Source organism: Neophocaena asiaeorientalis, unplaced genomic scaffold (genome assembly GCF_003031525.2).
Source record: "Neophocaena asiaeorientalis asiaeorientalis breed wild unplaced genomic scaffold, Neophocaena_asiaeorientalis_V1.1 scaffold225, whole genome shotgun sequence".
Lineage (NCBI taxonomy): Eukaryota > Metazoa > Chordata > Mammalia > Artiodactyla > Phocoenidae > Neophocaena > Neophocaena asiaeorientalis.
Window position 1 is genome coordinate 2,522,279 of NW_020172364.1, and position 12,539 is coordinate 2,534,817.

General features: G+C 41.3%; 1 protein-coding gene across 1 annotated transcript in view; it reads right to left on the minus strand.

Annotated features, from left to right (window-relative positions):
- Window positions 1–10,149, minus strand: part of MCF2L2 (MCF.2 cell line derived transforming sequence-like 2) — a 191,182-nt gene extending 181,033 nt beyond the window's left edge. Inside the window, exons 1-2 of the mRNA XM_024767261.1 lie at window positions 10,068–10,149; window positions 99–213 (exon numbers count right to left, since the gene is read on the minus strand). Of these exons, the coding sequence (XP_024623029.1) occupies window positions 99–213; window positions 10,068–10,143 (191 nt within the window). The 5' untranslated portion in view covers window positions 10,144–10,149. The remainder of the gene's footprint in view (window positions 1–98; window positions 214–10,067) is intronic.
- Between the last annotated feature and the right edge of the window lie 2,390 nt (window positions 10,150–12,539).

Sequence of the window (12,539 nt, forward strand, 5' to 3'; positions counted from 1 at the left end):
GCTCAGGGAAGATTCCATCTCAGCCCAGCCCTTCCACATGGGAAATTCAGGACAAAGCCAGTGACGAGGAAGGCAGCAGGGCACTGTGTTCAGCTCACCTGGGGATGCTGGTGAGGTAGGTCATGACATTCAGAAAGTCCTCATCTGGGATGTGTTTAAACCCCACAAACTCTGGAAAAGTGATGATGGGGGCACCATCTTTCCCTCGGCCTCCTGCAACAAAAACAGGTGGTCAAGATGTTAGCAAAATGTTTCACATCACACCTCTGCAGGTAAGGGACTTCAATTAATATCGAGATGTGCATTGGCCACCCCCTTTTCTGTCTGTATTATTTCAGAGCAGAATGCGGGAAGGTTGACACTGAACTATTTCGAACAAGTCTCTCTCCTTCATGCTTGCTCAGGGTGTGTGAGAATTCAATTTTTGAATCCTTTGAAGATAGTTACTGTATAAAAGATAACACTGATTTAAATATTTTTAGCATAGGTAGAATAGTAAATAATGCCAACACAAATACATAATATTGCTCTTTATTTTTGTAGTTAGTAAATATCAAAGATGAAAGAGCATGGTGGTTAAGAGAGCTGGCTCTAAGGAATTCCCTGGCGGCCCAGTAGTTAGGACTCTGTACTTCCCACTTCCAGTGCAGGGGACAAAGGTTCACTCCCTGGTCAGGGACCTAAGATCCTGCATGCAGCACGGCATGGCCAAAAAAAAAAAAAAAACAGAGAGAGAGAGAGTTGGCTCTAAAATCAGACAGGCTTGTTCAAATTCTGCTTTACCACTGAATCTCTATGTGATTTTAAGCAAGACACTTAAATACAAGTTTCCTTATATATACATATGTATCTATGTCATAGGCATATTACCTGTACCTACCTCAAAAGGTACTGTGAGGATTAAGTGAGAACATATATGAAAAGCACTTTAGCAGAGTGTTTATTATTATATAAGTGCTCAATAAATGGTAACCATTATTACGGTTATTATTCTTGCAAGGAGGCAATAATCAGCTGCCCTTCAGTAACTCTTACAAGGGAATATAAGACAACCCTGTGAGAACAAAAGTATAAAATTAATATTCAAATATTTAAGTCATTGGAGCAGAGGCCACCAGATTAAATTAAGCAGATTATATTTCTCAATCTCTTTGCCCCTAGATGTACCCACATGACTATGTTCCAGCCCCATGGTTCCCAAACAGGGAACCACAGTGAACTCACAAAACCACCATGAATATTTTAAATTTGGGGGAAAAACAGCAATAATTGGCATCTGTCAGATGCCTTGCTTGCTACTAGCTTGAGGTAGTTCGGAATTTCAATATTAAACTGTGCGGTATTCTTTTGAATGGCATTGCATCTTTGGGAAGTTGGGGGTTTGGTGGCTGTTGGGATAAAAAGCAAGTGCAGGGCTTCCCTGGTGGTGCAGTGGTTAAGAATCCGCCTGCCAATGCAGGGGACACGGGTTCGAGCCCTGGTCTGGGAAGATCCCACATGCCACAGAGCAACTAAGCCTGTCCACCACAACTACTGAGCCCGCGTGCTACAACTACTGAAGCCTGAGCGCCTAGAGCACATGCTCCACAACAAGAGAAGCCACCGCAATGAGAAGCCTGCACACGGCAACAAAGAGTAGCCCCCGCTCGCCACAACTATAGAAGGCCCACGCACAGCAACGAAGACCCAATGCAGCCAAAAATAAATAAATAAAAAATAAATTTTTAAAAATTTTAATTAAAAAAAAAACAGCAAGTGAGTATGAAAATCAATGTGGAACAGGAAATGCAGGTGGTGATGTCTAGACTGATTCCAAGGTTTGAGATAATCGTGGTTCTCTAAGAATGAAAGTTAAATATTACTTTTTCTTTCAACTGTGTGTATTTATTTTTTCAAACAGCTACTAAGTTGTCAGGACATATAGACTTAAGTTGTTTTGACTGTTAGGTATTGCTTTTGGCCAAAAAGGGCCATGAAAAAAATGACTGAGCTCCTAAGGCACGGAGGACTAAGAAAGTTGGAGCGCTTGTGCACTAGGCAGAGGGACATGAGCTGAAGTGCTGGGAGCACCTTCCAGGCTATGCCCGTGGAGGGAGGCTACTTTCAGTGGAACACGGCTCCCAAGTGAAGTTAACTACAAATGACCACACGTATTCCACGTATCTAACGAAAGAGGCATCAGTGCAGGGTGTGGTTTAATGAGGACTGCATGATTACTGAGGGTGTGAGATCAATGAAGAAACTATGGAAAAGGGAGACTCAGAGAAGCAAAGGCAGGCAGCTATTCTAAGGAGAGAGGGTCCTGGCCCACAACCTTGAGTATCCAGGCCATGTCTCCAGTCTACCTGATGACACCGCCATTAGGATCATCCAATCCACTCTGCTGCTCTGAGTTCACACCTGGTATCTTCTGCTTATACTCTGCTGTTCCATGTAAATTTGTTTCAAGGGAGAGAATGCACTACTGAGCAAACACGAATATTTGTATCATGTAAAGAGTAAGTCAGCATTGTGGTTTTTCTACACAAGTCTCTTATAAGTATTGTTAACGTGAGTCTTGGGCTTTCAGAGACCCATCACTGTGATATTTGTCTGGATGACCATTCATTCTTCTCCGGAAATGCCTCTTAAATCCTGTATACTTATTTTAAATTTAAAAAAAGATACCTGCAGATTAGTTGTTTGACAAGATTGAGTTGCCTCGTTATGTTGACTGAAAACAATTTAGATCAGGATACTATCAGTTTTCAACTAATAAATATTATTCCTCTTTCTAGTTTCACAATCATAGGAAGCTTCAGAGAAATGTGAATTAAGAAAAGTTACATCTCGGGTAAGGCTAAATTTAGATGCATTGTAACACTGTACTAAATTGTACAAACAATATTTGCCGAGAGAATGGCTAAAATATTTCAAGGAACCAAAACACTGTAAAATATTCATAAGGATATATGATTATACCATTTAATGATTTAACCTTTTCATTAACTATAATGAAAGGTATTCATGCCTAAATGGAGAAAGATGGGTAGTTTTCTCATATCTTGGTTAATACTGATACTGAACACCAGAGAGACCCGAGGTTAACTGGGGACACCACGTGCTGTTGAACTTTAGTCTGTTAGTCTTAGAGACAGAAGCACCAAGGAAACAAAGCTGAGCCTCCATCCACAACGAGGCATTCAGTGCCACCTTGCGAGGAAACGTGGAAATGCAAAAGGAAGAAAGATTGTGCAAAGAAGCCCTATGCAAGGAAGGTAAAGAAAACCAGACTCCTTGGAACTAAGTATTGTACAGTAGTGACTTAATAAAATAAACATCACTCCTCCTGGTATTATTTCTGCCTATACATTAAATGCTAGCTTTACTGCAGAAAACACTAGCAAGTGCTTGGGGTACATAAGACCATTCCCATAAGGATCTGGGTGTTGGCTGGCATAAAGACTTGCATCATTTAGAGGAGAATTTGGAACATTGGGAAATCCTATAGGAAGATGGTGAAGAGCAACAGTGGGAGAGAGAGTGAAGTGGTTACTGCTATTTGCCTCCCAGTGTCTATTTTCCCTTTCTCTTCCCCAAAAGAACTGACTTTAGCTGGGAAAATGGGAGCACCACTCACTGGGAGGCACCTGAAATCTCAGGGCCTGGGATACTAAATAATCTGACCTATGTAATAAAGAATTGTCTCACATCTTGTTTGATTTCCAAATGTCTTACCAGAAACTCAGTATGTTAAAAAATACATTTATATATCTGATCCTAGACTCTTTGTTTTACATACAATCATAAAGTGTTTAAAAATATTTTTCCAGTTTTATTGAGATATAATTGACATACAACATTGTATTGGTCTAAGGTGTACAAAATTGATTTCAGTTATTAACATCCATCACCTCACATAGTTACAATTTTTTTTCTTGTGGTGAAAACTTTTAAGATCTACTCTCTTGGCAATTTTCAAATATACAGTATTATTAACTACAGTCACTATGCTATACATTATATCCCCAGAACTTATTTATTTTATATCTGGAAGTCTGTACCTTTTAACCACCTTTACCCATTTTCCCCACTCCACACCCACCTTTGATAACCACCAACCTGTTCTCTCCTCCTATGAGCTCAGTTTTTAGGTTCCACATCTAGGTAAGATCATAAAGTATTTGTCTTTCTCTGTCTGACATTTCCCGTAGCATAATGCCCTCAAGGTCCACCCATACTGTCACAAATCATAAAATATTTTTAAAGTGTTTCAAAATATACTGAATTTTCCAGAAACTGCAACAACCCTATAAATTGACGGAAGATAATACTTTACCACCTTGTTCAGAACTTTGTCAACAACTGTTCATTATTTTAGAAAACTACTACAGTAAGCCCACTCAGGATGTCTGGTCACCCATACTACATCCCAGCATTTGTACCTGCTACATTCATGGTGACTCCACGTACAGGGGCAAGCACCTGACTACTTCATTATTTTTTCTAGAATAGCTGGAAATACATATTGAAATACATATTATTTTACTATTGTTTCCTTTTCTTTCTCCTTCACATTACAACTCTCCTTTACATTTAACTCTTTAATTTTTTTAAGTATATGCATAAATAAGTAGAGGGTGGCTGTTCACCCTCTGGGCACACAGCTAAACTATATTTCCCAGCTTCCTTTGCAGTTAAGTGTATCCACATGACTGAGCTGGGTTCAAGTCAATGGAATGTCGTGCGTACTCTTACTGAGCCGAGGCTTTTAAGAAGTGGTATGCTGTCTTTCCCTGTCTGCTTCCTGGATGCAGCTAATAAGAAAGACACAAAATGGATAATATCAGTAAGAGTCACAAAGTGAAAGGAGGCTTCATTCATGAACGTGAAGAAAAGTTGTCTGCTGACCATACATACATGCTGAATATACATACATGCTGAACATACATGCTGGACTGTTTTCAAGAGTAAGAACTTAATTTCTACTGTGTTCATTTGAGCCACTATACATACACTTCAGAGTCTATTTATTATAGCTCTTTATCCCACCCTAACTAATGCAGATTACTACAGTATCTATACACTTCATTTCAGGATGGTGAGGGGCAATACAAATTATTTGTTATAAAAAAAGAGGCATTTGGGACTTCCCTGGTGGCGCAGTGGTTAAGAATCCGCCTGCCAATGCAGGGGACACAGGTTCGATCCCTGCTCCAGGAAGATACCACATGCTGCGGAGCAACTAAGCCTGTGCGCCACAACTACTGAGCCTGCACTCTAGAGCCCATGAGCCACAACTATTGAAGCCCACGTGCCACAACTACTGAAGCCCGCGTGCACCTAGAGCCCATGCTCCGCAACAAAAGAAGCTACCGCAATGAGAAGCCTGCGCACCGCAACAAAGAGTAGCCCCCGCTGGTCACAACTAGGGAAAGCCCACACAGCAACGAAGACCCAATGCAGCCAAAAATAAATAAATAAATTTATTTTAAAAATTTTTTAAAAAGAGGCATTTGGTCCAATGTGACTGAGAATCATTTCTGTAGCCTGCACTTCCCAATACAATAGCCACTAGACACATGTGGCTGCTGAGCCCTTGACATGTGACCAGTCCAAACTGAGGTGTGCTGTAAGTGGGAAATACAAACTATCAACAGATTTCTAAGACTTAGTACAAAAAAGTAAAATACCTTATTAATAATTTTGAATACTGATCATATGTTGGAACAATATTTTAGCTATACCAGGTTAAATAAAATTATTAAAATTGTTTTCCTAGAAAAGATAAATAAATAAAAGAATCATGAGTCAGGGAGCTGGGAATTTGTTGTAACCAACATCAGCCTAACCTAAAAAACATATTATTGAAGTGTGTAAGCCTTCAGAGAATGCTTCCTCCTGCTATTATTTTAAAAGGGATTAAAATTATTGTGAAGAAAAACTAAATATGGAAATGCGTAAGGAACAATGTAAACTGGCCATAGATAACTTCTGCTAATGTTGGGTATATGTTATATATGTCCAGTAATTTTTCATTATATGTGCATATAATGATGCATTCTATAATCCCACATCTGCCTCTTTATCCTACTTATTCTTTCCTAATGTAATTAAATAACTTTGAAAACATTAAATAAATGTTTAATGCTCAAAAAATTAAATAAATAAAATTAATTTCCTGTGTTCCTTTTTGCCTCCTTAATATGGTTACCACAAATTTTAAAAGTACATATGTGGGGGCTTCCCTGGTGGTGCAGTGGTTGAGAGTCCGCCTGCCGATGCAGGGGACACGGGTTCGTGCCCCGGTCCGGGAAGATCCCACATGCCACGGAGCGGCTGGGCCCGTGAGCCATGGCCGCTGAGCCTGCGCGTCCGGAGCCTGTGCTCCGCAACGGGAGAGGCCCGCGTACCGCAAAAAAAAAAAAAAAAAGTACATATGTGGGTCACATTATATTTCTATTAAACAGCACTGCTCTAGACCTTCTAGCAGTGGTTCTCATTTCCCAGGTGCCAAGTTACTAGCTCCATCCCTCACTTAGCAGGTTCCAGTCTTTTTTGTTGATGGTTGTTCAGCAGTTAGCTGTGATTTTGGTGTTTTGGTTAGCTGTGATTTTGGTGTTTTCGTGAGAGGAGGTGAGCTCAAGTCTGTCATCTCTGACTTAGATACCGGTTTTAACTCTGCTCACTTCCTTGGTTTGACATTCTCCATTGTTTCAGGTGAGAACTGCCCATGTGCCCCCAGGAACTCCACCTCTACCAAATCTGGGCTCCATTGTTGTGCAAATGCTGGCAGATATCGGACTCCACAAGCCTAAGAGTACTTCATGCCTTCATTATTAATTATTTCTAAAAGGATTAAAGGTGTTGAGAGAGAGAGAGTCAGAGACAGAGAGAAAGACAGAAAGAGAGAGGAATTCAGGCAGTAATTCCAAGAGGGAAAATAACTATTAAAAGAAAAATAAAAGGATAATTCCTCATAATTAAAGGAAAGGCATTATGGCAGACACTGGTAAATGGCTAATTTATTCCCAACCTCCCTCTTCCCTGACCACCTTCTACTGTGGTGGCTAAAAAGCTAAACGTTTGCCTTCTCAGACTCCCTTGCTGCTAGGAATGGCTACATCACATAGTTCTGGAATGAGACATAAGCAGAAGTCTACCAAGAACTTCTAGGAAAGTTATTGCTCTCTTGGCAAAACGAACAGAAGAAACCATCACTGCTCCTTTTCCTTCTTCCTGCTTTGGACACAGACTTGATGTCTGGAGCTGTAGTAACCATCTTGGGGTCAAGACTTTAAAAACAAGAGAAACATCAAGAGAATCACAAAGATGCCAGCCTAAATGTTGTTGAGCCACTCATCAAATACCAAGAATTTCTACCTCCAGACCTCTTGTTATATACTTTAAAAAACAAACAGATATGTCCTATAGGCTAAGTTCTCTGGTAGCCAGATACTGTGCTAAGCACTATCCTTAAAACAACCCACTTTACAGATGAGAAACCCTGTTCAGAGCAACCTACTAATTGTGTTGAAATATGAACCTAGATGGTCTGAGTCCAAAGCCTAGAGTGTTTGCATCACACCAACCTGATTATATTCTCTTGTTTCCTAGCTAAGCCATGAACTTAGAAATATCCCAAGTTCATTGGGAACATGCAAGTTGTCTTCCAAGGTCAGAGCCACCAGATACCCTAGCCCTGGTCACTATCCAATTCCTGCTGATGGCCCTGCTCACTGGCCTCGCCATCCAGAGGCTTCAAACCATCTGGCCACAAATCTGAGTCAGGCATCATGCAATGAGCCCTGTTCTTCCACCAGCCAGGGAAGCACACTCACAAAATACAGCAGGCCAGGCACCTGGGGCTTCACTGAGAAAAAGGTTCCATCCTCTCTTTCCCAGCATGCCTGGCTGATAGGGCCTCTGGCTCTCTCCAGATCTCAGTGGAATCTATAGAAAAGTCTGCAGCTGGAACATCTTCACCCTGCTTGTCTGAATCAGGACAAGGAAAACGGCTGTGACTCAGAGCAGATGCCACAGCTGGACTGCCACAGCCATGGGAAAAGACCTAATTGCAGAGATTTCTGTTTTACAACTACAGCTACACAGGACCCCACGATATCCTTGCTGCTGACATTTGCTGCCTCTGCCAGGTGAAGAGGGACAGTTAAAGATGCAAAGCAGGACCGCTGATTCCAAAAAAGTGCTGACTCGGAGAACCCCATGGCTGCTGACAATATTCCTGACTTGTAGTGTTGCAAATGCTATCACAGCTAATCCATGCTTCTCTCTCATAAGAAGGTCAAACTTGAGGCAACAAGCTGACAAAAGAAGCTCAGGAATGAAAGGACTGTCTTTGCCACAAACTGCCTTTCCTAAAGCAGAGGTGTCCTCTTGGTCCAGTGTGAGTTTTCAGTTCTATGTTCTGCATTAAACAGTGACAATTACCTCTATTCCTGACTTAACTGTGGCATTATACACTATATTCACTGTATGGTTTTGGTCCCTTATAAAAACGCTGTCATACTGAAAACTATTTTTCAGTTACATACTTTAAAACACAAATTGTGTTGAAATATGAACCTAGATGGTTCATAAAATAACATTTTTATGGATTAAAATAAACATTTTTATGGATTGAAATATATCAGGAAAAAAGAGCAAACATTTAGTTGGCAGTTGCAATACTAAGCACTTTTCATACATTATGTCTTTAATCCTCAAAATTATGATGATCCCATTCATTACACAAGTGAGGAGAGTGAAGCTTAGACAAGTAGATTACCCAACATGACACAGTCAATAGCAGAACCTAAACCCGTATCTAGGGCTGTCTGGCACCAGTTTATGATTTTCACTATACTGCCTCTAAGAAATAAGCATAGAAAGAAATGCCTCAATATTACTCAGAGAGATAACTTTGGATATTTAAATGTATCAGTCAGTCAATGGACTTCTCCCCCAGATGAGTCATTGTGCAATCTTATATGCCAGAATCACGTTCCGAGTTGAGGCATTAGAGTTTTGGTGTAAGACTATAGGAATCCACCCAACCCACCCCATTATCCATTCGAGACCTTAATGCATGCTGGCCTTGGGCCTTCTGTGACATAGGGCCATAGCAGCAGTTGCCAGAAACCCAGAGACAGTTTCCCATGCTGCCTTTTGTTGTGCCTTATCCTAGGTTCACTGTGGGAAGCTATGACTCTTCACCTGCAGGAGCCTGGCTAGGCACTCCCACCAGGGTCAAGACAGTGGTGCCTAGACTGGGGATGTGGGGAGCCTCACAGGACAAAGCAGGAGGACTTGGATAATTTCAACCTCAGCATGTATTATGCTTCGGCCTCTGTTCTAAGCATTAGCAATGCAGGCAGAAAATTTTTAAATGAAAACCCTGTATTTTACGGAGCTTTTAAAAAAAAAATTAGATCCATAAGAGCTAAGAGTAAAAGACAAATCTCTCAGAGAACAAATAACCTCAGCACTATTCATGAGCCCTTAAAACCAAGACTCTCTTAAGGTTGGATCTTGGTAGAACATCCAACAAGAATATTGGAAGAACATCATGGTGACAGCTAACGTCAATAGTTATTTCTTTTTTTTTTGCGGTATGCGGACCTCTCATTGTTGTGGCCTCTCCTGTTGCGGAGCACAGGCTCCGGACGCGCAGGCTCAGCGGCCATGGCTCACGGGCCCAGCCGCTCCGCGGCACATGGGATCTTCCTGGACCGGGGCACGAACCCGTGTCCCCTGCAACGGCAGGCGGACACTCAACCACTGCACCACCGGGGAAGCCCAGGAGTTATTTCTTTTTCCTTCCTCAAAATCTTTTCAGCTCTGTTCTTTACAACCTCAAAGAAATGTACTCCCTTGGGAAAGATCAAATTTCACCCAACAGCAAACGAAGTAACATCTATGAGATGCCACCCTCCTCCCGCTCAATATTCCTCAGTTCATTCTAGTCCTGGGTGAGGCTTAAGGAATGACTGAGACTTGAGCATAATGTTAATCAAGTTCAAGAGGCTGGGCCCTCCCAGCAAGACCTCCCAACAAAATCTAGAAATGCAAATGAATTTGCCCCTTACCTGAAAGAATGGCAAATTGTCTGTGAAGTTGTTCAATTATATCCACTGCCACCAAGGGCCTGATTTCCTGCTGCATAATTTCATCTGTACAAATGAAACACAAATGAGGTTAAATCCTTGCAAAATATAAAGATAATTTAAAGGAAGAAAGGGAAGTTCCACTACTAGGGAAGTCTGGAATTTACCAAGATATGGTTATGGGCACATTATTCTCTTGAGAACTCAATTCCTGAAGCAGCGATGGATCTGGGTTTTGTGTGGTTTGACACTTATACACATGAGCACGGGACATTTCTAGTGCCTCTCCCAAGGTTCTGGGAGGGGTCAGTGCAAGGAAGAGGCCCTGAAGCTTAAGCTTCAGTAGCTTCACAGTAAACCTGCTAGGATGGTCTCATTACCAAGGGAAGTGCTTAGAGATCTGCCCATTCCTTTGGGTCTGCAGAAGGACATTTTAAACACAAACAATGTAAGTTACCAGAGTTCATCTCAAACTGGGTCCGAAAATCAATCTGGGACTTATGAAGGTTCTTTTGTTTTTATTCCTTCCCTCACTTTCTTCCTTTCTGTCTTTCTCTTAGTCACCTCCATTCCTTTTTTTTCCCCTTCCAGAATACTTCAAGGAGCCTCTTCCCACTGCCAAACATGTTTAACGAAGCACACTCCATTTTGCTAAATAAAGATGCTCCTTACTGAATAAAAGGTTACAGGTTCCCAAAGCAAAAATTCAAACCTTTCAAGCGCAAACCTGCAAATGTCCTCTAACCACAACGAGTGATTTATAAGCACTAAGATTTGCATTCTATCCATTTGGGGAAAGGGTACTAAAGAGAGGGGGGAGAAGACTGAGTGGCATCTCTTAGCCTGGTCTGGGAAGGGGAAGGAATTTTCATGCTCCCTCTGCCTACAATATTATTATCCTCATTTAACTATTTGCCAGGGAACCTCAAAAAATGAACTAGTTATTGTTTCTACAGCTGTTAAACATCAGGTTAGATTAAGGTACAAACCAAATAGCCTTGTAACGCTGATGCAAAACAGGTATCACCTATTGTTTTGGCATGCAGCCAGGTTAATGTGATATTCTAATATTGATCAATCAGAAAGTAATATTTGGGAAGCTCCTCCCAGAGCCTTGGTTTCCACTTCTCAGCTTTGGTGTAAAGGTTGCAGGAGACGATGTATATGGTGATGTACATAGTAGGTGCTAAGTAAACGCTAGTTACATTCATCACTCTGGAAAGACCTTGCCTATATTTGCTTTCTGAAAGTCTCCTAAGGGGTGGGGCAAGTGCCGCTCAAACCCCAAGATGCTTTTCAGTGAATTCTACCACTTTTTCTGGAGGAAAGGACTTTCCACTGTGAATTCACTACAAATTCAAAGACCCCTGTATCACTGCTACAGGTGTTGCCTCTTACAACCTGCCTGTATACAATGATGACACTGTAGTTATATTTTACGAAAAAAGAAGGGCCTTCTCTGTTAGATACACAAAGTAAAGTCCCTAACAGTAAAAGGATATGAAGTCTGAGATCTGCTTAAAAATATTCCAGAATCCCCTTCTGCCAAAAACATACAGGGAGCAGGAAATAGCGGGCGGGGGTTGGGGGAGATGAAACCAGATTGACAAAAATGCAGATAATTGTTGAAACTGGTTGATGGGCCCTTGGCAGTTCACTATAAAATTCTTTCGCATATGTTTCAAATTTTCCATAATAAAATTTAAATTACAAATAGACAAGAAAATAGAAAGCTTAAGCAGAAACAGGAGTTATGTAACTGAAGAGTTTTTCAGAACACAATCTCCCAGTGGTCTGGGAAAGTGGCATACTCAAAAATACAGCTGGTTTATTATTTTTCCATACCTGAGGGAGTCTATTTAAGGGACAATGACCCCAAAGAAAAACCAATATCATAAGATGCAATTTATTGTTATTGTACCTCAATATTTGAGATGTGCTTTAAAGTAAACATTTTAAATTAAAGAGGTAAGATCTGAAAGAAACAACAGAAGTGAGTTAAGCTAACCATCAAAATGAAGAAACGGAGAGATTGTGACCTTGCCTGTGGTCACACAATGATTTAAGTGTGGAGCCTGGGTCAGCCCTGGATCACTTGACTCTAAGAGGGCAAACGTGATGGAGTTTCTAGACCCTTGGCCTTGAGGAGCATTGGCTTCTACCACCCGAGACGTTGACTAGTGTCTCTCATCTTGGGAATCTGTGGAGGATTGTCCAACCTTCCAACAGAGACATTTTCACCTGCCTCCTGTGGTTACCAAAGGAACAGGACTAAAATCTACAATTTGTTTTTCCAAGAATAGAAATGAGCTGGTTTGCCTTTGGCCCAGATTTTGCTGAGACAGCCTGGCCCCCAGCCAGGGAGTGACATGGTTATCCTTGAAGACTTCCCAGTGAAGGAACCTCATGACCCAACCTGGCCAGCTGCAACAGAGCATGAGGGTTTCTCAGACT